This window comes from Myxine glutinosa, chromosome 5, assembly GCF_964187855.1.
Source record: "Myxine glutinosa chromosome 5, kmMyxGlut1.1, whole genome shotgun sequence".
Classification (NCBI taxonomy): Eukaryota; Metazoa; Chordata; class Myxini; order Myxiniformes; family Myxinidae; genus Myxine; species Myxine glutinosa.
This window is the reverse complement of record NC_136265.1, coordinates 188,642,983-188,669,420: the sequence shown is the minus strand read 5'-3', so window position 1 is coordinate 188,669,420 and position 26,438 is coordinate 188,642,983. Positions and strand designations below refer to the sequence as shown.

General features: G+C 47.7%; 1 protein-coding gene across 3 annotated transcripts in view; it reads right to left on the bottom strand.

The window, feature by feature from the left end:
• The window catches only part of LOC137426586 (1-phosphatidylinositol 4,5-bisphosphate phosphodiesterase beta-4), a 305,980-nt gene that overhangs the window by 54,793 nt on the left and 224,749 nt on the right, over positions 1 to 26,438 (bottom strand). For all 3 annotated transcript variants that reach the window (XR_013623650.1, XM_068115242.2, XM_068115243.2), the window contains exon 18: positions 25,636 to 25,730. Coding sequence is in view for 2 of the 3 variants with exons in the window: in XM_068115242.2 (XP_067971343.2) it covers positions 25,636 to 25,730 (95 nt within the window). In the remaining variant the exon portion in view is untranslated. The remainder of the gene's footprint in view (positions 1 to 25,635; positions 25,731 to 26,438) is intronic.

Here is a 26,438-nt window from a genome sequence, read left to right as displayed (position 1 = left end):
TAGATGTTTAAAGGCATATCAATAAATAAAAATTATGGGTTCAATCGCCATTTTCTCCATGATCTATTACATCACCCAATCTAACACATTACATTAGTTATTCATGCCTGTTGTATGTGTCCATTATGACATCCTTAAAAACAGTACGTTTCCTGTTTGGAATGATTTTCAATTTTCTTTGACTGCCAGGCTGACAGAGTATTTTTAAAATCTCATTCCTCTCTGTGCATGTGTGATTGAGTCGAATTCAAAGACAAAGTATGGTAAAACTAAATAAGCTGTTCCTCGATCATACACTGACGATCATCTACTACTGGGGTGGGGAACCTCCGGCCTCCGGGCCGTATACGGCCGCGAGACCGTTTGATCCGGCCCGCGAGGCAATTCATCTATCTATAATTCCAGTAATCTCTCCTTTTCAAGGTTTTAAATTAATCGGACAAAGGGTAACCAAGTTATGGCCAAAAACGATTCAACCAATCAGAGAGGAGCAAGCTTTCACGTGTTGTAACAGTCAACGAATGCCGAACGTGGCGAGCAGACGCTGCCTCGGACGGCACATTTGAGAACTTATTCATTTATTTGACGTTGGCAAAATATGTTGGCGCTAACAGAATAATTGCCATCAAATTAAAACTAATTTGCGATTAATCGTAACTGCGATATGCGACTTTCCGGACAGTCAAGTGAGTTCCGGACAGTCGTAACTGCGATATGCGACCTTCCGGACAGTCAAGTGATCGCGTGATCTCATGTCATCATTTCATTCAGTATATGCAAACATGGCGACTAACAAGAAAAGAAAGGTAGATGCGGAATGTCGCGCTTTCCAAGAGAAATGGGCAAACGATTATTTCTTTGTGGAAGTAAAAGGCAAGCCAGTATGCCTAGTTTGTCGGGAAGCGCTCTCAGTGATGAAAAAGGCCAACCTCGAGCGTCATTACAGCTCGAAACATGCTAAACTGGACGAGTTGAAAGGACAAATGCGCTTGGATAAAGTTAACGTTCTTCGGCGGAGTTTTGGTGCTCAACAAGCAGTCTTCATAAGACCACAATCTGACCGAGACAACACTACGCATGCTAGTTTTGTGGTGAGTGAGCTAATCGCTAAGAAGCTGATGCCGCATTCAGAAGGAGAATTTGTGAAGGAGTGCCTTGTTGCCGCTGCGGAGCTGCTCGCACCGGACAAAGTAAAATTGTTCCAAAGTGTCAGTTTGTCTCAAAGAACTGTCTCAGATCGGATTACTGACATGGCACAAGATATTGAGAAAACACTAAAGGACACCGCAAGAGATTTCCAGTTTTTCTCTCTGGCCTGCGATGAGACAACGGACATAACAAACACCGCCCAACTAGCCATTTTTGTGCGGGGGATTACAGCTGAGTTTGATACGAGGGAGGAGTTGCTGTCTTTGCAAGCCATGCATGGCACCACCAAAGGTGAGGATTTGTTTGAGCAAGTTGTTTTGGCTATGAACAAATTCGAACTGCAGTTTGACAAGTTAAGTGGCCTGGCCACGGATGGAGCCCCAGCCATGGTTGGCGCGCAAAAGGGATTGACTGCATTGTTAAAAAAAGAAATGAGTCGTCTCAGTCTCGATCCAAGTGAGTTAGTTGTATGCCACTGTATCATACACCAAGAGAATCTGTGTGCACAGTCCCTGAAGCTCAACAATGTGATGACAACTATCGTTTCCACCATAAACGTCATCAAAAGCAGAGGGCTGAACAGCCGCCAGTTCAAGGAGCTACTGAGTGAACTAGAGTCAGAGTACGGAGATCTGGTTTACCACTGTGAGGTGCGGTGGCTGAGTCACGGAAATATGCTCACACGGTTTTACTCACTGAGAGAAGAAGTGAAACAGTTCATGGAGATGAAGGTGGACCTGTCATGGAACTCAGTGATAGCAAGTGGCTGTGTGATTTGGGCTTCATGGTGGACATTACCAAGTACCTGTCAGAGCTGAACGTCAAGCTCCAAGGTCCCAACCAGCTTCTCAGCTCTCTGCAATCACATGTGAAATCATTTGAAGCTAAACTAAAGCTGTGGCAAGTGCAACTGGAAAGGGGAAACACTATCCACTTATCCACTCTGCAAGAACAAAAGCCTGCTGTGACATCTGAATATGCTGCTGAGTGTGCAAAACTCCTCCAGGCATTTGGAGAGAGGTTCCAGGACATGAAAAGTAAACAAAGGGAACTGAACATATTTGCCACGCCGTTTAATGTGGAACCAGCTGATGTGCCTGACAATCTACAACACGAAATCATTGAGCTGCAAAGCAATGACGAGCTCAAAGCTAGGTACAACAACCTCCCTTTGCTCGAGTTCTACAAACTGTATGTACGTGCTGAGGATTTTCCCATTCTGAGGAGACATGCACTGAAGTTTGCATCACTGTTTGGGACGACCTACAGCTGTGAGCAGTTCTTTTCAAAACTGACTCTTGCAAAGACTCGGTTCCGCTCAAGACTGACTGACCCAAACCTGCAAAACCAGCTGCGAGTAGCATCATCATCACTACCACCTGACACCAAACGCCTCGCCAAAGAGAAACAGTTCCAGCCATCGCATTAGGTGAGTCCGATACATGTATTCAATAATTTTGCATGGCCCTCGAAGGATGTTCTAAAAATCGAAATGGCCCTTGACAGGAAAAAGGTTCCCCACCCCTGATCTACTATATAAGAGAGCCGTCTGTCTGTCTGTATGTGTCGCCATTTTTCTCAGAGATGGCTGAACGGATCTTCGTCAAACTTTCAGTGGTTCATCAGTGAGTGCCTGGGAGTGTTTTAGGCAAAAAAAGAATTTAAAAAATTTGAAAAAGATAAGTTCGTTTTTTGGGATTTTTAAAGAATCGCTCTATGTCTATAGTGAGTATATTACTCACTCATATTAGTGAGTATAGTATGTTACTTTTTCACGTGACTGTATATGTATATATATGGGCATATCTACAGTAGAGTGTGACCATTGTGTGACACAGGTCAATAAAATTGAAAATGCATCAGCAGTATCTGTACGTGCTTTGTATGAAACTAGGGCATGCCCGTACTATATATACTAGGGCATGCCCGTACTATATCTATATCTAAAATTATATCCCCCCCCTCTATTTACATGAAATGGTTTGGTCCAAAGCGAACGGCTTGCGAGTACGGTGACAATCCCCCCCCTCTATTTACATGAAATGGTTTGGTCCATTCGCAAAGCCAAAGCGAACGGCAGTTACGAATCGCAGTTACGATGAATCGCAAAGTAGTTTTAATTAGTTTTAAAACATAGTTTAACGCCAACATAGTTTGCCAACGTGAAATAAATGAATACGCTCTCAAATGTGCCGTCCGAGGCAGAGTCTGTTCGGCACGTTCGGCACACGTGATAGCTCGCTGCTCTCTGATTGGTTGAATCGTTTTTTGGACATAGCTCGGTAACTACTTGTCCGATTAATATGAAACCTTGAAAAGGCACATCCTCGGGTCCCCAGCAATATACCTGGCAAGTTTCAAGTATATCGGACCGGTAGTTGTCGAGAAACAGCGGTCGCATACACACACACACACACACACAGACAGAGATTAGTGGAATTATAGATAGATATCTAAAATTATATCCCCCCCCCTCTATTTACATGAAATGGTTTGGTCCATTCGCAAAGCCAAAGCGAACGGCTTGCGAGTACGGTGACAATCCCCCCCCCCCCCCCTCTATTTACATGAAATGGTTTGGTCCATTCGCAAAGCCAAAGCGAACGGCTTGCGAGTACGGTGACAATCCCCCCCCCCCTCTATTTACATGAAATGGTTTGGTCCATTCGCAAAGCCAAAGCGAACGGCTTGCGAGTACGGTGACAACCCCCCCCCCCCCCCCCCCCTCTATTTACATGAAATGGTTTGGTCCATTCGCAAAGCCAAAGCGAACGGCTTGCGGAGTTTGGTAAATAAATCGCCATAGCTCGGTAACTACTTCTCCGATTAATATGAAACCTTGAAAAGGCACATCCTCGGGTCCCCAGCAATATACCTGGCAAGTTTCAAGTATATCGGACCCGTGGTTGGCGAGAAACAGCGGTCACAGACAAACGACACACAGACACACACACATACACACACACATACACACAGAGATTACTGGAATTATAGATAGATTAGGACCGAAACTGTTGATACATTTTATTGCGTGAAGATAGTGGCTATGCTGTGTGTGGGTAAGGAAGTTTTTTTTTTCAACATAACACATAGAGATAACGTATGGGACATTGACATTTATTATGTGTTCATTTTTTATGAATACTGCAAAAGTTGAGGTTATTGACCATGTCTGGAAAAAGCTATTCAAGTCAACTATTAATTACCATGAAAACATGTTGATTTGAGAAAAAGCTTGTCTGTCCATGACACTTTCTCCTCAAAAGGATGGTAACGAACGGTACATTTGACAGTAACATTAGATATCACGAATAGTTCCACTAAAGTCGTTAACACACACCAAACATGAAACAAAAGAAAACTTCTTAGGCTGGTTTGATTTAATTCAGAACTTAAAAGTTCTTATTCCTCATAGTCGGACTCCACAGCAAAGTCAAAATATTTGAAAAGTAACGAACATGACATTTGACAAGTGCCTCGATTCACAATCCAATATTATCAGAACAGTGCTCTTCTTCACATACTTAAGGAATACCAGTGAAGCTAAACTAAAGGGAAGAGTGTTGATTCGGTTACTAATGTTAATACTGGTTTCACTGTCACAAATCTAAATAGAATATTGCACAGTAAAGGTTGAATACCATCAATATTGTTCTCATGAAAGGTGGAAAGGATAACCCACTCAACGCTTTGCGTCTCGTTATCTTCCACCTCTCACTCGAACAATATTTATGGTATTCAACCTTTACTGTGCAATATCCTCTATATATTTCACCAGTTGTCAAGTTGTCAAGAACACCAGTTGTCACAGACTGGGCAAACAAGTGGAACATGTCTTTCAATCCTGACAAATCTCACACTCTTACGATGTCTCTCCGAAAAGACCGACTGGACAACCCTCCCATCTACTTTCTGAATAATCCTCTCCAAGAAGTTCTGTCACTCAAGCTTTTGGGTCTCACTATCTGCCATGATCTTTCCTGGGAAAACCACATTTCCAAGCTGGCCTCCAAAGCCAGTCGCCGACTGGGCATCCTCCATCGTGCGAAGTCCTTCCTTGGCACACCTGAGCTCCTCACCACACACAAGGCTTTCATCCGCAGCTCAATGGAGTACTGGTGCTCCTGCCTCACACCTAGCTCGTCTTCACGCTGTTGAAACCAAAGCGTTCAGAATCATTGGAATCTCCCGCGATGAAGCTATCTCCGAGGGCCTTTCACTTACTCACCGCAGGCAGGTTGGTGGTCTTTCCGTCTTCTACCGACTCCTCTCCGGCTTTGCCCCCCCGCCCCCCCCCCCCAGCTCTCTCTGGGCTCTGTCCCCCAAATATTCCTACAGGTCGCATAAGATCTGCCTGCAACCCTCTTATGGTTAAACTGCCAAAATCAAGACTCTCTGCTCACCTTCACTCCTTCATTCCTCTTTTCTCCCGCCTCTGGAACAAACTCCCTCACTCTCTTCAATCCCACTCCTCCATCCAGGTCTTTAAAACAGCTGTACACACCATCTCTTATCTTCCCCCATCCAAAACCTTGATCTTTTCTACCCCTGCCAATTTCACCCCAAATCCACTTTTTTGAAATACCAACTTCTTTCCTGGAAGTCCTTGGTGTCCTTGTGTTTTATACTTCTCCCACCCCCCTCCCCCTTCCCACGCCTCCTCCCCCCAAGCCCTCTCCCTCCCACACATCTCCCGATGTCCCTGCTCTCAAATGTTGTGTTTGTGTGCTTCCCCTTCTCTCCCCATCTTGTCTACCGCTCCCTCTTTTTTATATATTTTGTTTGTCTGATTTTTTTTTGTGATAAATGTTAGCTCTTTCACGAGCCTCGATTCTGTATACAAAAAAAAACAAAAAAAAACAGGCGTGAATAAGTTTCCACTCGGTCGGCGACTCGATCGGTCCGTCAATTTACTACTCCTCAAGCACTGTATCTGCATTGATTTTCACAAAGTCCAACACTTCCGGAGTGAAAGTAAAATATCTTGCACCGATTGGATATGGAGGCGAAGGCAACATGCACAAAATTTCACATGAAGGCGAGTGATCAATTTCCTCCTTGGGAGGCCAGCAGAATTTGTTGTTCCCAGCTGGTCTCAAAAATGTCACTCGGTTTTTGTTGTTGGTTTCGATCCACGATCCACGAGCACAATCATTTCGTTTCATAGCAGTAAATTCAATAAAATCACACCAAAAGACCACTTAGTTTCCGGTTTTAATGATAAATAATGTCCACGCAAGTAAAATAGTAACGAACAGTACATTTCCTACAAGTTTGACCGATAGGTTAACTTACCAGCAGATCGCCATGTCTTCCACTGCGCGCTCAAAATGGATGTGCACATATAGTGATGACGCAACGCTTCGTGTGTGGGAGACTTTCAGTCGTCATCAAAACAGTTGTAAATACCCCACAACTGTTTTCGATTGCAAAAGTAACGAACAGACATTGACCGACGTCACTACAGAATATTTCAGCACTTTGGCATTTTTTTACTGAGTGATTCTCACGGAGTTGGTAGCCCAGCATTACGTTGCAGCACCTAATGATATGTTAAGACACGTCAGAGGGATTTTCACACGTAGAACAAAAGCATGGAATGGACTTATAAGTTAGACCACGTGTTTGACCGACGGTGGGGGGTTCGTTACCCACAGTTTCAAATCCACTGAAAATTCTTGCCAAGTACATGCAATGCAATATTTTGAATCTGAAAACACCATCACACATTTTGAAAATATTATATAATGTCGAAAGTTAGCCATATTTACTTCTGATTTTCATTCCTACAATTTGCATTTAGTTATGTCACGATTTTGTGAGGAAATAAATATATTAATAATGTTTAATTAGAAAAAAAACCCTCTATAAGCTCGATCCTCGGCTTATAACTGTTGACATTATCTCATGGAGTAACATGGATTGTATTCCTATAAGGATTCTTAGATAGGTAATAAAGATGACTTGAATAATAATTGATATATAATGAGAACGTGATAGTTATAACTCAATACTGTGGACATGCCTATATATATATATATATATATATATACATATATATATATATATATATATATATATATATATATATATATATATATATATATATATATATATATTGTTGCGGATATGAGGACTATATTTTTTTTATTGTGTGAATTATTATTATTGTTTATTCTGCGCCTCCTGCCTCCGGAGCTGTGTAAAGGTCAAAGGGCATCCCATAATTAGTCCATAAAGCATCCACACCACAGCCAATCATAGAATACCCCTGTTCAATAGTTATATCTTATTATGTGTTTTTAGGGTAAGGCTGTGTCTCCCATTAATTGAAATACTCCATTGCACCAGTGAAAGAGATAGATTCCCTTCATTCCCATTCCCAAAACCTGCATTCCTCCTTTTCGTCGTTTGGCAATTACCTCCCCTCCAATAACCGCCATTGACCACGAGGCAGGGTCGGAGAAGAAAGGCGTGTCTCCACTCGTCATAGAGGGGAGGAGTGAGCCAGCCCCACTCGACCAACCATGAGCCAGGGGTTTGGCTAGAGAGGGCGGAGGAAGAGCGATCGGGGAGGTTCGCAAAGGTTGAGGGGCGGGGCCTATATAACCCACAGCGCGACGCTCCCCAGGCAGTCGAGCTTTGAAGAAGAAAGAGAGTCGCTGAGAGGAGGGAATGAGCAGGCGTGACCGCAGCTAAAATCCGCAGCACGACGCTCCCAAAAGAGAAGCTGAGATAAGCTTTGACGAGATGAGCTTTTACCGGCAGACAAAAGGGAGCCCAAGCCATTGAGAAGAGAGAGGGTCCAAGAAGCAGAGCTGAGTTGTGTGGTTTTGGTCGTCAGTGGTTGCGTTGGTTGCGTTGAGTTGTCGGTGGTGAGGAGTGATTGGACCAAGAGAACATAGAGAACATCCAAGGAGAGGACATCCCAGAAAGCACAAAGCCTGTTGTAATCCTGGAAAAGCAGCGGCGGCCACAGCAGCAACAACACCCAACAGCCGCTTGGGGCCTGGACGGCGGTTTTGAGCAGGGCCGCGAAGGAACGGCGGCTGCTAAACGCGCCGATCGCGCTGCACAATACAACTCCAAGCCATCCTCTCCTTCCAGCCAATTCCTGTCATCATTCCCCGTGTGAGTCTGTCTTTTGTTTGTTCTGTCCCTGGGTTAATTAAGACTGTAGGTAAGCTAGCGTTGCCCTGTGTATCTAATCTCGTCTGTAAATAAACGTGACTGCTTTCTTTTTGCTTGTGTGTATAATAAATCCAATTACTCTTCTGTCCGTCTTCTCGTCTTATTCCTTTTCCTCTTTGCATTCGGTCGTTTTATAGTTTTCCAGATTGGGCAGCTGTGGTGCGATACGGCCAAAGTTTGGGGTGAATCGGGTGAGTTGGGGAAGAATCGGGGGAACTGTTAGTGTTAGGTCGCGGTAATACACCACCGCTCGGTCAATATAACATCTTAACCGCGACAGTAACAATTGGTGTCTGGGAGTGAGATACGGACCCGAAGCGCGCTTAACGCGCTCAAAATTACAAGCTGCTGGAAATTTGTGTTGTTTTACAAAAACCCGAATTTTGAAATCGCGCCATGGCTGGTCAAGGCGATCGGATGCCGGTGGGTGAGCTAGAGGAGGGGTTAGGAGTAACCCAGGATCAAATGGAGGGGAGCAATGAGGAGGCGGTTGAGGGAGTATCAGACGCACAAGATGGTGTCCTCGCGCACGTGGGTGTAGCGGCACCAAATTTTGCCGCGCCCGTGACCGTAGCAGTACCAAATTGCGCTGCGCCCGTGGTCGCGGCAGCCGAGCCAGAGATGCCAGAGTACATGCGAGTCTTTATGATTCAAATGATGGCAAAAATGGATGCTCAGGGAGAGCGGTTGGGAAACCAAATTGAAGCAACAACGAACGGAATGAGGGCCGATAGAGAGGCAAGGGAGCAGAGGGACAGAGACCGCAAGTTGGGCGAAAGGGTCCCAGGGGTGCACAAGGAGGTAACGCGGGTCGAGAAGCGCCGGTTGAGCGAAGCGGAGGAAAGCACGGGTACAATGACGGGGGTAGAAATCGCGACACGGGGTTTGGAAAAGCCGGCGACCGATGAGGTAGAGGGTGTTTTATTAAAGCCAACGGTCGTCGAGGGGAACAAAGACAAAGCAGTGCTGGGAATTAAAATTGAAGAGATGACGGAGGTAGCCCGGGAATTGCAGGGAGAAATGGAAAATGTGCAAAGTCCCTGCTCACATCACGATGCTGTGCTTAACCCGAATGGAAGTTTGCAGGTTTTGGTGCAGGGAGGAAGAAGAACCCCGAAGGTGAGACGTGCTGTGTATTGTGCTGGGAGATTTTGTAAGAGGATGTTTAGCGACAAAAGAATTTTCGCGCGCTTGGGATCGAGGAAGCATCCGGGCGTTGGTGAAGGGTCCCGTGTGAGTGGAAATGGCACGCGTGGGAGGAAAAAGTGTGCGTCGGCGAGTGGGTGTGTTATAAAGTGTGGGAGTGAAACCAAGTGCGAGCGAGAATGCACGTCGGGGTGTACGGAGTGTGACACGAGGAGTGAGTTGGTGGTGGAGCGGGTGCGAGAATGCACGCTTGGAATGGTCGAGGGTGTGCGAGGAAGCACACCTGAGTTAGTGGTAGCGCGGGTGTGGGAGAGCCCAAGTGAGCGCGTTAGTGGGTGGATGCAAGAGTGCACGCCCATGGTGAGTGTTACGGAGGACGTAACGGAGGAGAGGTGTGGACCAAAGTGTGCGCAGGAGTGTGCGCGAGAGGTGTGGTGTGTAACAGGGAGAGCGTTGGTGGATTGTACGGACGGCGTTGGAATGCCGGGTTTGGTGAGGGTGAAAGGGGTAGCATATGCGTGTGAGCATGCAGGTGAAGCATCGACAGTAACCGGGTTAGCGGTTAGGGCGACGGATAGCCGATGCGAGCACTCGGGGCGCGGGGTGCTTTGTTGGGTGCGAGGCCCGGCGCGGGTCGATGCTGCGTCGCTTCTCTTCGAAGCGTCGTTGCCGATTCGGGCTTGGCCCCGCCCCACACGGTCGAGTCCGGGCTTTGTCGGGCGAGGCGACCGGTCCGGTTCAAGGGCGAGTGGGAGGAAGCGGAACGGTGCCCCCTCGTGGGGACGGGGTTCCGACCGGGGGAGATTGAGCCATCGGGCCCGGGACCGCAAGGTGCCGCGCCGAGATGGTGCGTGGAATCTCGGCCCAACCAAACCACCTCCCTTGAACCGAAAGCCGGACGGATTCAACCTGCAGGTGACCAAACCACCCGAATTCATTGCTCGGCTTTACGAACCGAGTTTAATGATGTCACGACGCACCGAGGCTAGGATATAGTGAACTGTGATGATGGTGATAGTGATAGTGATCGTGATTTGATACGAAATTTATAATAGTGGGTAGAATTGGCAGTAAATGGAAAATTTTTGAATTGGTTGGAATTTGGACGAGCAAAATTGATAGTGGGACCTCCCCGATGTGGTGGGATGGCAACTCTGTCATCCCTCACAAACGGGGGGGCAAAGGAGCACTAGATTATGGGGTGTATGGCAGTGAAAACTAGCCCGGGTGGGTTAGGATATTGTGTGTAGGGACCTAGAAGATGACATTAGGTAACGTTAAGGTTAGTTAGTGACAATGACACTTGTAGTGGGGACGCAGGTAGATTAGTGTGGATGATAATGACGTGGGAGCGCAATAGTTTAAAGGGACGACTGGGAAGCGCAAGTTTCAGAGGGGAGTAGTTAGATGAGATGATGCCGTGTGTTTGAGGATTGAACAGGTGAGATTGAACAGGTGTGATTGCACAGGTGTGCAACTGAACAGGTGTGTGGAGCAGTGTATGAGGGAGTAGTGGTGATTGCGTGTTGTGTTGACCAAATGGTCCAGGAAGAGGAGGAGGGTGCAGGTGGCACCAGGTGATTGCACAGGTGTGCAACAACAGGTGTATGTGGCTATGTGGAATAAATGGTAGTGTGGAATATCTGGTGTCTTGGAATGGATGGTCGTGGAGTGAGTATGGTGGAAATTGTGGAGTGGAGTGGATGGTGCGAAGGTGTGAATGGGGGAAGAGTGGACCCCCATCACGGATACCCGGGGCGGGTAGTGTAAGTGTTAGGTAGAGGGTACAGGTAAATTGTGGTTGGATATTGGCATCTGTGGTGCGGGTGAAAGAATGGTATTTGGATGGGTGCATTAGTGTTGTGGAAATGGCTGGGCGTGTAGCCTGTTAGTGTGTGTAGTTGGTTGGGCACTCCACCACTGTGAGGATGTCGGCCAGGTGAGGCCGCAGGTGGTGGGCTCTGGGAGCCGGTAGTAGTTGTTGTGGATGGGGCCCGAGGATCCGGAGGACGGACCCGGGTAGCCCAGTGCCAGAGGGCACCGAGTGGGGTGACAGAGCCAGGAGGGGCCTTCCCCAGTTAGTTAGGTTAGGGTGAGGAGCTAGATAAGCTCGGGTGGCAACTGCAGTGGTGGAGGTGTGCAGGTAGGTAGACCTGCTGGGAGAGCTACACGTCGCAGCCCAGAAATTGTGCGAGGGCACCGGGAGATGAATCGGGGGAATGAGACCCCAAATTGAGAAGCACCACAGTTTGGTCAATGGGAATTGGTTTTTAGAACCCATAGTGTAAGTTGGCCAATGGATTGGCAGGGAGAGACCCCGGGTAGTGTAAAGTGTGTTAAGGTCATTTAGAGGATAGTTAGGATTGGAGTCTCCTCGCACCATCTGCATCCACTCACCTGAGGTGCAGGTACTCCACACCATGCCATGTGTTGATTATTTTTTACTGTGCAAATGTTTGGATTGTGAGACGCATCATGACGTGGGTGTGACATTATGCGTAATTCCATCTCTCCCTCCTTATGAGGATTGATGACGAATTGGGTGATGGCAAATTTTGGAGAGTGGGGGAGTGAAGACGAATTTGGTATAAGGGAAATAAGGGGAAGACGTGACAGTAGCGACGGATTGGTAATGTGTAGATTTTTGTACATATGGGGTAAGGGCAAGGGTAGTGTAGGTGACAGGGGGGTGACGTACGGTCGGGAAGAGCTTTCTCATTTCGCTCTCCGTACGCATTTCGCCTTGCATTGCCTTATTGACGTGTACCCTTGTGACCTTACCCCTCGCTCATTTCTCTTGTCCCCCTTTTGTCTCCCACATGACCTGTGCGCCATGGGGCGCCGAGGGGAGCGTGCGTGAGTCGGCCATTGTGCGCCCGGAACTCTCAGAACCAGCTGTCTGCATCGATGCACCACATTATGGACCACATGTCTGTGGCCGAGCACCACTTATGGACCCCATGGGTTGGGGCATGGCCCCTCTGCTGGAACCAGCCATGAGGGCCCGAAATCTTGCTGGCGGACCTCGGCCACAGGGCACCGATGCCCCACAGGTGAACCACACGTAGTCGGCCCTGTGGGCCATAAATAAAGAAAATAAAATGGACACGTTGGGCACACTTTATTGCAAATAGGCCGCCAGTAAGAAAATGAAAGAAAGACAACATCTGGAAGAACAAATAATAATAACCAGCAGAGGAAGCCGAAGAGCAAGAGATCACCTGCAGGGTTAGGGGTTGTTGATTTATTTTTTATTCTTGAACAATGGTGACTGCACCGATTGGTGCTTGGGTGTGTATTGGTGCGTTTTTGGGTGCTTTCATGGTGCATTGATGCAGAGCAGACTGTCTCCCCCCCAGAAAGAACAATCACAGGTCCTGGGTTAGTCTTGTAAATAAAAATAGCGTCATTGTAAATAATGCTCCCCACCGTCAGTGTGTAGTTTGAAGACCATTCCGCAATTCGGTTAACTGTGGGCGTAAGTCTGTTAGGCAGGGTGCAATGGAGCAGCGGGACACATTTATTTATGTTTTAAAACTGTCGCACTCAGGGTCAGGTTAAAAGTAGAGGGAACTACACCTACGTGTCACACTAAATAAAAAGTTGTAGACCCGGGACGTGCCTAAGAGGAGGAGGGTGCAGTGTTGCGGATATGAGGACTGTATATATTTTTTATTGTGTGAATTATTATTATTGTTTATTCTGCGCCTCCTGCCTCCGGAGCTGTGTAAAGGTCAAAGGGCATCCCATAATTAGTCCATAAAGCATCCACACCACAGCCAATCATAGAATACCCCTGTTCAATAGTTATATCTTATTATGTGTTTTTAGGGTAAGGCTGTGTCTCCCATTAATTGAAATACTCCATTGCACCAGTGAAAGAGATAGATTCCCTTCATTCCCATTCCCAAAACCTCCATTCCCCCTTTTCGTCGTTTGGCAATTACCTCCCCTCCAATAACCGCCATTGACCACGAGGCAGGGTCGGAGAAGAAAGGCGTGTCTCCACCTCGTCATAGAGGGGAGGAGTGAGCCAGCCCCACTCGACCAACCATGAGCCAGGGGTTTGGCTAGAGAGGGCGGAGGAAGAGCGATCGGGGAGGTTCGCAAAGGTTGAGGGGCGGGGCCTATATAACCCACAGCGCGACGCTCCCCAGGCAGTCGAGCTTTGAAGAAGAAAGAGAGGCGCTGAGAGGAGGGAATGAGCAGGCGTGACCGCAGCTAAAATCCGCAGCGCGACGCTCCCAAAAGAGAAGCTGAGATGAGCTTTGACGAGATGAGCTTTTACCGGCAGACAAAAGGGAGCCCAAGCCGTTGAGAAGAGAGAGGGTCCAAGAAGCAGAGCTGAGTTGTGTGGTTTTGGTCGTCAGTGGTTGCGTTGGTTGCGTTGAGTTGTCGGTGGTGAGGAGTGATTGGACCAAGAGAACATAGAGAACATCCAAGGAGAGGACATCCCAGAAAGCACAAAGCCTGTTGTAATCCTGGAAAAGCAGCGGCGGCCACAGCAGCAACAACACCCAACAGCCGCTTGGGGCCTGGACGGCGGTTTTGAGCAGGGCCGCGAAGGAACGGCGGCTGCTAAACGCGCCGATCGCGCTGCACAATACAGCTCCAAGCCATCCTCTCCTTCCAGCCAATTCCTGTCATCATTCCCCGTGTGAGTCTGTCTTTTGTTTGTTCTGTCCCTGGGTTAATTAAGACTGTAGGTAAGCTAGCGTTGCCCTGTGTATCTAATCTCGTCTGTAAATAAACGTGACTGCTTTCTTTTTGCTTGTGTGTATAATAAATCCAATTACTCTTCTGTCCGTCTTCTCGTCTTATTCCTTTTCCTCTTTGCATTCGGTCGTTTTAGAGTTTTCCAGATTGGGCAGCTGCGGTGCGATACGGCCAAAGTTTGGGGTGAATCGGGTGAGTTGGGGAAGAATCGGGGGAACTGTTAGTGTTAGGTCGCGGTAATACACCACCGCTCGGTCAATATAACATCTTAACCGCGACAGTAACAATATATATATATATATAATGTTGCGAATATGGAATTTGGCCTCCATATCCGCTTGTAAATATTCCCCTATTTTCTCCAATACTCCCCAACTTTCCCCGATCCCCCATTCCCTAGTCCCATTGCATGTAAATAACAATCAGTAGAGCCGACCTTCCCCTTATTCCCCCATTAAATGTCGTGCCCAGGTCCACCGCACCACACGTAGACAACTTTCGGACATCTTCCTAGTTATTCTTATTCTATGTCAGTTAAGGCCTCGTCTCCATTAATTATGACTCTTCGTTGCACCAGAATGTGATTATATGGCATCAGTAGTGAGTTTAGGACCTTTCCCATACCTCCTTCCATCTTCTTCCCCAACAATTACAACAACAACAGAGATGGCGGCGGAGCGGGGGAGGATGCGTCCTCACACCGGCTCGATTAGCTCCAGACCATGCGCTCCACGGGGTTACCACGAAGGGGCTCCTTGTCAGCTCCTCGTCAAGGGCGGAGCCTGGTAAACCCCCCCGCACGCACCCAATGAGAAGCAACGTGCCGATTCCACGAGGCGGAGCTAACGAGCCGAGGGCGTGTCACTCCCCGCCGGATATACGCGGCCCCGCGCCGGATGTGACGAGAGATGCGCCTCAGCTTGGAGACTGGAGAGAGAAGCCACCGCCACCCCCAGCGCGACGATACCTCCCCGCATCTCTGGACCGGACCGAGTCGATTCTGCCTTGAGCCAAGAGTGCACCTTGAGCCATCGCGACCTGCCTTTCCTTGCCATCAATCCCCGTGTGAGTCAGCATTTTGTCCCGTGTGTCTGTCGTCTGTCCGGGGTTAATATAAGAGTGTGTCTAAGTGCCTGTCTTCCTGTAATATACCTCTAGCCCCTGTAATCTAACCTTTTCCGCCTTAATATAACCTCCTCCGGAGGTCTTGAGAACTGAACCCCTGGTGTCGTATTGTGTGATTGTAATCCAGCCGGGTGTCTTCTTTTTCTTATTGAGCCAGCGTAGCGCGACTTCGTCAACGTCGAGTATAGTCGGGTAATTTGTGCGGACACGACGGCCATTCCGCTCGGCCCACTTTAACATCAAAGTCGTGTCTGTAACAATTGGTGTCAGGAGTGGGATTCGAGGCCCGACCAAATTTTGAAAAAAAAAAACGAATAGAGGAAAAAAAAAAATTTGGTCAAAATTTGGAGCGGCCGAAATTTGTTTTGTTTTACGAAACTCGAATTTTGCAAGTCGCGCTATGGCGGATCAAGACGGCTGGGGTCCGGTAAAGGAGAGTGAGGTAGGGTCGATCCAGGACCAAATTGAGGGACAAGAGGAGAGCGAAGCAGTGAGGGCGGCAGGTTCGCAAAATAGCGCCGTCACGCACGAAGTAGCGGGCGCGCAAAAAGGCGCCTCGCACGAGCGTGCGGTAGCCGAGCCGGCTGTATCAGCGGGCTTTAACATGCAGCCGATTGACATACAGGCCCTCATTGCGCAGCTACAGGCAGCTGTACAGATGAGTATGGGGAGCCAGATTGAGCGATTGAGTGAGCAAATGAGGGTTGATAGTGGGCGATTAGAGGGCCAAATGAGGGGTACCGGTGAGAAGTTAGACAATAATTTTGAGGAGTTAGACAAGAAAATTGGGAAGTTAGACAATAATTTTGAGGAGTTAGACAAGAAAATTGGGAAGTTAGACAATAATTTTGAGGGGTTAGACAACGGGATAAAAGAAGTGAAAAATGGGTTAATGGGGGTAGAAAATAGAATGGCTGCCCAGGAGAATCAGATAGAGGGAGTGAAAAATGGGTTAGAGGGGTTAGAAAACAGTATGGAAGGCAAATTGAGGGACATGAGGGACCAAGCGGAAAGGGAAGTTAAACAAATGGAGCAGCAGATAGAGGGGGTCAGAATGGGGGTAGAAACCAAACTGGATGCTCACAGGGAGGAAATGGAGCAGATGAGGGTGGCATCTGGGCAGGAGATGCAAGTGATGGGAGAGGAGATCAGAAGAGGAGTGAGTGAGGAAGTCGGAGGAGTGCGCGAGGAGGTGAGGCACTGTGAGGAGCACATGGAAAAGGAGGTGAGAAAGGCGACTGTAAAGTTACAAGGGGGCATAGAGGACCTGACGCAGGAGGTGGAGCAGCTGACGGTGGGACAGACGGAGTTAGTGGAGCAGGTTCAAAGGAACACTGCGGTATTAGGAGGTTTAAAGGCGACACAGAAAGAACTAAAAGATGACTTGATAGCGACAAAGAGGGAATGTCAGATGGTACGTGAGGGACTGACAACGAGGTTGGACGAGGTGGTAGAGGTAATGGAGACGAAGGACCGGCAGGTGAGGACGCACCTGGAAACGGTCAAGGTAGCCTTGGAGGACGAGCTTGAGGAGACGTACCGGGGAATAAAAGAGGTGAGGCACAAATTAGAAGAAGTGGAAGAAGGGATGAGCGAAATTAAGAAGCGACGGAGAGGGGATAAGAAAGAGATAAAAGAGGAGATAAAAGAATTGGTCCAAAGTCTGTGTTTGGATCGTGATGATGTGCTCATTAACCGGATGAGGGATTCGCAGGTGATGGAGCAGAAGCGAAGAGGAAGAGGACCCGGTGTAAGTGGTGACCAATATGGTCGTGCGTATGATGCGCCAGGTGATTTAAGAGGCTTGGGGGTCGAGATAGACCCGGGTGTTCGTGAGAGGCCGTTGGTGAAGTGTGCGACAGGTCTGGTGTGCGAAAATGGAGGTGTGCAAGAAAGTCCGACTCTGGGGTGTGTGAGGAAAAAGTGTGTACCAAGGAGTGAGTGTGCTGGCGAGAGTGAGTCGGTCGTAACGCGTGTGCGAGGGGGCACATGGAAGCGCGGTGTGGTGAGTGTTACAGAGGGTGTGACGGGAGAGTGTGCGCAGGAGTGTGCGCGAGAAAGGTGTGTGACGGACAGGTGCATGAGGAAAGAGTGCGCTGTCAAAGGCAAGGAAGAATGCACACCTGTGGTGAGTGTTACAGAGGGTGTAACGGGAGAGTGTGCGCGAGGAAGGTGTGTGACGGACAGGTGCATGAGGAAAGAGTGCGCTGTCAAGAGTAAGGGTGAGTGCGCTGTCAGGAATGGAGGTGAAAGTAGTGAGAGTGACATGGAGCGTGAGTTAGTTGTGACAGGTGAGCGAGGATGTACACCTGGGATGGAAGGATGCACACCTGGAATGGTAGAGCGTGAGTGGGAATGCACGCTGGAGTTGGTGGTGAGGCACGTGGTTGGGTGTGCGAATGAGGGCACACCTGTAATTGTCACAGAGGAGGTGACCGCGGAGGGGGCGCGAAGCGGTGTATTGGTGAGATGTGCGAGCAACGAATGTGTGCCAAAGTGTTCGGTGGTCAGGTGTGTGACCAAGGCTGTGAGTGGAATGGGTGTACCGAGGTGTGTAAGGAAAGGTACGAGGAGCATGGGCACGGCTGGGTGTGTGAGCAAGGAACGGGCTGCGGGGTGTAAGCATGCAGGTGAAGCATCGACGTTAGACGGGGTAGAGTTTAGAACGACTTATAGCCGAATCGGGCCCTCGGTGCGTGCTGGGCCTCGCTTTGAACGGCCGCGTCCGTGCTCCACCAGGCGGAGCGGGCGGCAGGATAGGAAGGGTCGTCATGGCGACCACTTTTTGGTGAGGCATTCCGGCAGGCCGAGATCGAGCCATGGGATGGCTCCGTGCCGAGATGGTGCGTGGGATCTCGGCCCGGGTAAGCCCCCGTCCCTGCACCGAGTACCGGACGCATCCAGCCGCTGGCACAAAACAACCAGCATCCATTGCTTGGCTTTACGAAGCCGGGCTTTGGACAGGAATTGGCGCACCGAGAGGCAGTAGTGAGTAGACTGGGTGATGAGGTTAGTGTTTTGGACCCAAAATTAGAGAAAAACAAAATTTGATGATTGGCAAGGGATTGGCAGTAGTGATTGGCAGATGATGGGCAGTGATTGGCAAATTTTTAATTTGTTGAAATTAGATGTGCAAAATTGGTAGTGAGAGACCCCCGATGTGGTGGGATGGCAAATCCACCATCCCTCACAGGGGGGGGCAAAGGAGCAATAGCTTATGGGGTGTATGGCAGTGAAAACTAGCCCGGGTGGGTTAGGTTATATTGATAGGGCCCTAGAAGTTGACATTAGGTAACGTTAAGTTTAGTTAGTGACTGATACCTGTAGTGGGGACGCAGGTAGTTTAGTGTGGTTGATAATGACGAGGGAGCGCAATAGTTAAAGGGACGACTGGGAAGCGCAAGTTTCAGAAGGGAGTAGTTAGCTGAGATGATGCTGTGTGTGTGAGGATTGAACAGGTGTGATTGCACAGGTGTGCAACTGGACAGGTGTGTGGAGCAGTGTATGAGTAGTGAGTGTTGTGGATCAGCGCGAATGCGCTTGGGGAGAGAAGGGTGCCGGTGGCACCAGGTGTGAGAGCACAGGTGTGCAAGTACAGGTGTGTGGAGAAAGTTGGAGTGAGTGGTACGGAGTGGTGTGCATGGTGCGAAGGTGTGGATGGGGGAAGAGTGGACCCCTTTCACGAGTACCCGGGGCGGGTAGTGTAAGTGTTAGGTAGAGGGTGCAGGTAAATTGTGGTTGGATATTGGCATTTGTGGTGCGGTTGCAGAATGGTGTTGTGAATGGGTGCATTAGTGTTGTGGAAATGGCTGGGCGTGTAGCCTGTTAGTGTGTGTAGTTGGTTGAGCACTCCACCACTGTGAGGATGTCGGCCAGGTGAGGCCGCAGGTGGGCTCTGGGAGCCGGTAGAGTTGTGAGTGGGTGCCTGAGGATCCCGGGTGTGGATCGGGCAGCCCAGTGCCAGAGAGGGCACCGAGTGGGGAGAGAGCCAGAGGGCCTTCCCCAGGTAGTTAGGTTAGGGTAAGGAGCAGGTAAGCTCGGAGGCAACTACAGTGGTGGAGGTGTGCAGGTGGGTAGACCCACTGGGAGAGGTACACGCCACAGCCCAGACATTGTACGAGGGCACCGGGAGATGAATCGGGGGAGTGAGACCCCAAATTGAAGAGCACCACAGTTTGGCCAATGGGAATTGGTTTTTAGAACCCATAGTGTAAGAGGGCCAATGGTTTGGCCGGAGAGAGACCCCGGGTAGTGTAAAGTTGTTAAAGTCATTTAGGAAATAGTTAGGATTGATGAACCTGTCGCACCATACGCAGCCACTTACCTGTGGTGATGATGATGACTCCACACCTGTGTTTTCTTTGTTTTGTTGCAGAAAATGAAATTGCTGTGTGGATTGTGAGACGCATCACGACGTGGATGAGACATTGGGGTGATTCCATCTCTCCCTCCCTAGGAGGGACTGATGATGAATTGGTAATGGCAAATTTTGATGTGCAGTTGGAGATGGCAAATTTTGATGAGAGTTGAAAATGGCAAATTTGATTGGTTAGGAGGGAGAGAAGACGAATTTGGTTTATGGGAGGAACGGGGAGGACAGTAGGGATGTTTGTCGATTTGTAAAGTAGATGTTTATGGGTAGTGTTGTGTTTTGTGGATACAGTAAGGGGTAAGGGAGGGGCCATGTAGGTTACCTGGTGGGGGGGGGGGCGTACGATAGGAACGTACCTGTCTCACCTGGTTCCCATGTGCCCCCAGTGTGCATCACCTTACATTGCGTGCACTTTTGCGCCCTTACCACCTTACTCACTTGTTTCTTCTTTTGTCTCCCACCTCCGAGGATCTGGCTTTGGGGTAGAGAGAGAGGAGAGAGAGGTGCTGGCTGCGCAGTTGTGGGCCTGCACTTTCGCTGTTTGCTGCCGGGATCGATACACCATATGGACCGCAATGTTTGTGGCCACCCACAATGGACCGCAGTTCGTTTGCGGCCAAGCACCACCCGGGGATGGACCTATGGGTCAACGTGGCACCTATGCCATAAAGGTGAACCACTGTTAACTAACACCAAGTGCACCACAAGAAGAGCAAGAGACACCTGCAGGGTTAGGGGTTGTCGAATTTATTTTTATTCCAATGAACAATGGTGACTGCACCGATTGGTGGTGGGGTGGTGCTGTTGATGCTCGGGAAGGGTGCTCTGCACGTTATTAAAGGCCGTCGGCCACAGAGCACTCGTGGGTTGGTGTATCGATGTTGGCAAGCGCGCTCTCTCTCTATGCATAACATCTGCATGTGTTCCTCCAAAAACAGGTCCTGGATCGTAGTGTAAATAGCAGCGTAGTCGTGTAAATAATGCTCCCTACCGGCTGTATGTTTAGTTTGAGGATTCTTTCCGGATTCGGTTATCCTGTGGGTGTGTTTCTGTGAGGAGAAGGGTGCAACGTCGCAGGGGGACATATTTACTCATTTGTGAATATCTGTAAAACTGTCGCACTCAGGGTAGAGTTAATAGTAGAGGGAACTACATTGCGTGCCACACTAAAGTAGGTAAAAATTTATCGGGTCGGGACGCCCCGAGGGTAGAGAAGGGTGCAATGTTGCGAATATGGAATTTGGCCTCCATATCCGCTTGTAAATATTCCCCTATTTTCTCCAATACTCCCCAACTTTCCCCGATCCCCCATTCCCTAGTCCCATTGCATGTAAATAACAATCAGTAGAGCCGACCTTCCCCTTATTCCCCCATTAAATGTCGTGCCCAGGTCCACCGCACCACACGTAGACAACTTTCGGACATCTTCCTAGTTATTCTTATTCTATGTCAGTTAAGGCCTCGTCTCCATTAATTATGACTCTTCGTTGCACCAGAATGTGATTATATGGCATCAGTAGTGAGTTTAGGACCTTTCCCATACCTCCTTCCATCTTCTTCCCCAACAATTACAACAACAACAGAGATGGCGGCGGAGCGGGGGAGGATGCGTCCTCACACCGGCTCGATTAGCTCCAGACCATGCGCTCCACGGGGTTACCACGAAGGGGCTCCTTGTCAGCTCCTCGTCAAGGGCGGAGCCTGGTAAACCCCCCCGCACGCACCCAATGAGAAGCAACGTGCCGATTCCACGAGGCGGAGCTAACGAGCCGAGGGCGTGTCACTCCCCGCCGGATATACGCGGCCCCGCGCCGGATGTGACGAGAGATGCGCCTCAGCTTGGAGACTGGAGAGAGAAGCCACCGCCACCCCCAGCGCGACGATACCTCCCCGCATCTCTGGACCGGACCGAGTCGATTCTGCCTTGAGCCAAGAGTGCACCTTGAGCCATCGCGACCTGCCTTTCCTTGCCATCAATCCCCGTGTGAGTCAGCATTTTGTCCCGTGTGTCTGTCGTCTGTCCGGGGTTAATATAAGAGTGTGTCTAAGTGCCTGTCTTCCTGTAATATACCTCTAGCCCCTGTAATCTAACCTTTTCCGCCTTAATATAACCTCCTCCGGAGGTCTTGAGAACTGAACCCCTGGTGTCGTATTGTGTGATTGTAATCCAGCCGGGTGTCTTCTTTTTCTTATTGAGCCAGCGTAGCGCGACTTCGTCAACGTCGAGTATAGTCGGGTAATTTGTGCGGACACGACGGCCATTCCGCTCGGCCCACTTTAACATCAAAGTCGTGTCTGTAACAATATATATATATATATATATATATATATATATATATATATATATATATATATATATATATATATATATATATACAGTATATATATATATATATATATATATATATATATATATATATAAAAATTGCGCCAAGCCTATTGTATCGTTTTGTATTGTACTTTATATTATATTATAAGAATATTGCGGAGCTTGCCAAGCCAGACGTTCTGTATCAATCATCCACTTTGCAAACTGCTCCTACAGTCGCTTGGGAAACGGAGAAAAGCGATTTCGTCCAGGCAAAATGAGGTTTGACTTTAAACAAATTGCAACAGAATTAGGAAATAAAGGGCATGAACACACATAACTCTATGGCTATTCAATTTGTACTTATGTGGATTGTTATTGAATGCTACATGGTTCTCAAGGTGATAATTGCATTATTAATATTGTTATGTTTATGGGGGTAGGCAATGGAATACCTTGGTACAGGTAGATTGTATAGATTACCATGCTCTGAATGTCATGTTGGAACACCTTGATGTAACTAAGTCAGCCCGCATGTCCGGTAAGATTTTTTTTTTTTTTTTTTTTTTTTTGTGATCCAATATCGTATATTTGTCTCAATGCGAGGGGTGTAGCTACGCTAATTAGTTAGGGTATACGGTAACTTTCCCTGGATGTAGTCACCTCTGTGGTTTTACCTTTGTTCTTTATGACACTTGCAACTCCAGCCATGCATTCCACACCTACACTAAACAACACAATCACCAACCGGATCCGGACATTCGACTACCACTGACGCCACCAGCCGAGTCATCGCAAGGGATGGCAAGGGGGGCCGTGGGGCCCCGCCCCGAGAGGTGATGATTGATCGTGGCCGTGGAGCGATGCGATGGCGCTCGTTGGTTGGCGCACGCGTGACGTCATTATATAACGTTCCAGCATGAGGGACAAAAAGGCAGAGCACCACCATTTTTCTCTCTCTTGGTTTGTGGCTGGCATCACAAGCGGTCACGGTTCATTTGCTCTTTTGCGCTGAGTTTTCATTACGAACTGGTCGCATTCTCTCTCTGTTTCTGGCTGCCGGTAAAGGCGGACGCATCCTTGTCTCTGATCCCGGTGGTGCTGGCTCTGTGACGGCTGTGTTCCGTGCGCCTGAGAGACCATGGTGCTTTGTGGATCGTGGGACGGCGGAGGAGAGAGCTTTGGGCCTCGCATGGGTGGCTGGCGAAATGCGAGTTCGTGCCATTGGGTGTTTCCCGCGCAAGGACTCGGGGACCTGTTCGGTGGCTGGCAGGGTTCGGAGACCGCTTGAGGAGACCACGGAGTAGCAGGCAAACGCACCACATACCTTTTTACTTTTGTTTATTTCTCCCTGTGTCTGTTTCATGAGTGCGTATGGAGACGTCACAATTTATGAATTTTAGTTTACTGTACAGTTCTATTCCCTGGCATTTATTTTCATTAAACCCGTTATTCGTACATTTTCCAATTCGTGTCTGTCTTGTTTATCTGTTGTGGGTTCGAGGACGCCCCAGTGAAATCCGTGCAGGTAGGCCTTGTCCCCCTCGCGCATGTAAAAGGAGCCTCCATAGTTTGGGTGAACTTATATTGTCTCCACCATCGCGCGTGTAAAAAGGGCCTCCATAGTTTGGGTGAACGCCTCGGAGTTAAAGCTCGGTTGGCCATCCGTCACCCAGAGGTGTTAATCCCATGGACACAACAATATTATCATGATATTATCCTGATAATTATGACAATGAGGTCAATTATCGTGATATAGGTTTTTCCATTATCGTCCAGGCCTAATATAGCTGTGGAACTTTTTTGTCCCACAACAGGAAAAATTACAATGACAGGAAATCTCTACCCAAAAATGACAGGATGTATTTCTTTCATATTCGGTATATGTATGCAATAATATACAGGGTGATTTTTTTAAAATTTGAGAACCTTAAATAGTTCCCATACACTAAAAACTGTATCTGTTAGGAACCTAATATTTTGCGTAAATGTAGCCTAATGTTACAGAAAGACAAAACATTATCTTGAGAGCTATCGGGTATCACATGTTTTATCACGTGACCCAGCATTGACATTTAAAGGTTTTCACTCGGTCAGGCCATGGCGCTCACTGTGGAAGAACGTGCGTTTCTCGTCGAACATTACCTCTAGAATGCATCCTTTAGGGACTGTCAAATTGCATTTAAAAGTCGCTTTTGTGGTCGTACGAAACCTTCGAAATCAGGGATATGGAAACTGGTGAAGCAGTTCAGAGAAACAGGCTGCGTCGCACTTTATGATACAGCATGAACGCACTTAGGCTACTCCTTGGTGACCGTGTAGTGTCCAAGTCATTATGGCCACCCCAAACCCCAGATCCTACGTCTCTAGATTTCTTTTTGTGGGGATATTTGAAGAATATAATGTACACTACAAATCCACGCGCTCTTGGTGAGATAAAAGCAATAATCAGTGACACAATCAGCAATATTCCCTAAGAAATGCTACATTCTGTCGGAGAGCATGCTGCGAAGAATGAATTTGTGCCTGCAACATGGTGGTGGACACTTTCAGCACTTCATTTACGTGGATCATGTCACGTCTTTCCTGTAACATGACCAATTTGGAATTTTGGGAATTGAAATTTTTTTATGGGAGAGAATAGGACAGGATTGCATATGCATACTTCCAGGAACCATTATTTACTAGCCGAAACCCGTGGAACATCCACGGAAGGGAGGATGTGGTGTATGGATAGAGTGTACCATTATGGATGGCATAGGGGATTTGCTTGTCTGAGTAAGAGTTAGGAAGAAAGATGAGAATGAAGAGTGCGTACATGAACAACGATCGCCGACACCGGCACAAATGCATGCTCTGGATTGTCCACTCAGTGGACGGCTTGCTTTCGCCTTCGCCTGTCCAATCAGCGGACGGCTTGCTTCGCCTTCGCCCAGCAGACGCCAATACGATGGCGTCGTAAGATGGCGTCGTATCGGCAGTTAATTGGATGCTTTTTGGCCCCAACGTCTGCTAATTCAGATTTTTCGAGTATGGCTGTACGTGATAAACAAAGAGCGCGGTTCGTAGATCGTAAATCCATTAGTGCCGTGGGCATCGGGTCACTGGGTGCGGCGTAAAAGGGATAACAAAGTCGAGTCCTTACGCTATTATTATATAGATTTATTTCCACTTTATCATATGCACAACCAACACACAGCTTCCAATTACTTATGTATTCCTCTTATCTTCAGGAGCCTCAATCAATGTAAGAAAAAACTAATTACATGTAAATAAGAAATCCTTGTTGTGTAGAAGAAAATCAACGTGTGAGGCAAACCCAATCATAAAGACAAGTTATTGGATCGGAAATACATTGTCCTGCAAGCACCCCCTGATGGTAAACAAAATTAAGTTTAACAAATAGCGAAGAACCCATCCTTATTGATGAGATAATTCCCCCAGAATTGGTGTCAGAGAGTGTAATTCCCCCGAAGGTTAATTTTGTTTGTGATCAAGGCGTGTTCATTTTATTTTGCCGGCAGGCCGCTGTATAAATGTGCTCTGGTATAAATATTTGAGGATTAAAATAAATGTAATACAATACAGTATGCTGATATTCTGAGTGGACCAGCAGTATCATTGTTACCTTCTTCATCTTGTGACTGCCTTGTGCTGGTTTTTCCTCTGGAGAAATGTCGCTCAGCTCTGCAGACATTGAGGTGACCTCTTCCTCCACCTCCACTGAGACAAACAAGATGTGATGTTACAAGTATTTGAAGCAATGAACATGTACCTATTTATTTAATCTTTTATTTAATTGAAGCAATGAACATGTACCTATTTATTTAATCTTTTATTTAATTGAAGCAATGAACATGTACCTATTTATAAAATGAGGACGCAGGGTGAAAAACAAACCAACAAACAAAACAAGAAGACGTCATGCGGAGCACGATACTTGCAAAATCCGCCCCCCCCACCCACCCAAGGAAAAAAATTCCATTGATACAGCAAATGGTCCATTTCAGCGAGATAAAAATTGACAATCTTGATCAAAGCTCGGGTCAATAGGAAGAAAAGTGACGATTTTTCAGATGAAACATGACGATTTTGGAAGGTTGACCTTGAGTTGACCTTTGACCTTTTGACCTTAAAAATAGTTAGTTTCCCTATATAGTGACTCAATGTGCAAATGCTGTTCAATTTTCAAGTAAATCGGATGAAAATTGAGGATTTTTAAAACTTGGCCTATGCTGACCTCAAAAATGGCTGGTGGTTGAATTCAGTGACCATATATGCAAATCCTCTTAGAATTTCAAGTCAATCGGATGAAAATTGATGATTTTTGAAATTTGGCCTATGTTGACCTTTTGGCCTATGTTCACCTAAAATATAATTTGTGGTTGAATGCAATGAACAGATATGCAAATGCTCTTCAAATTTCCAGTC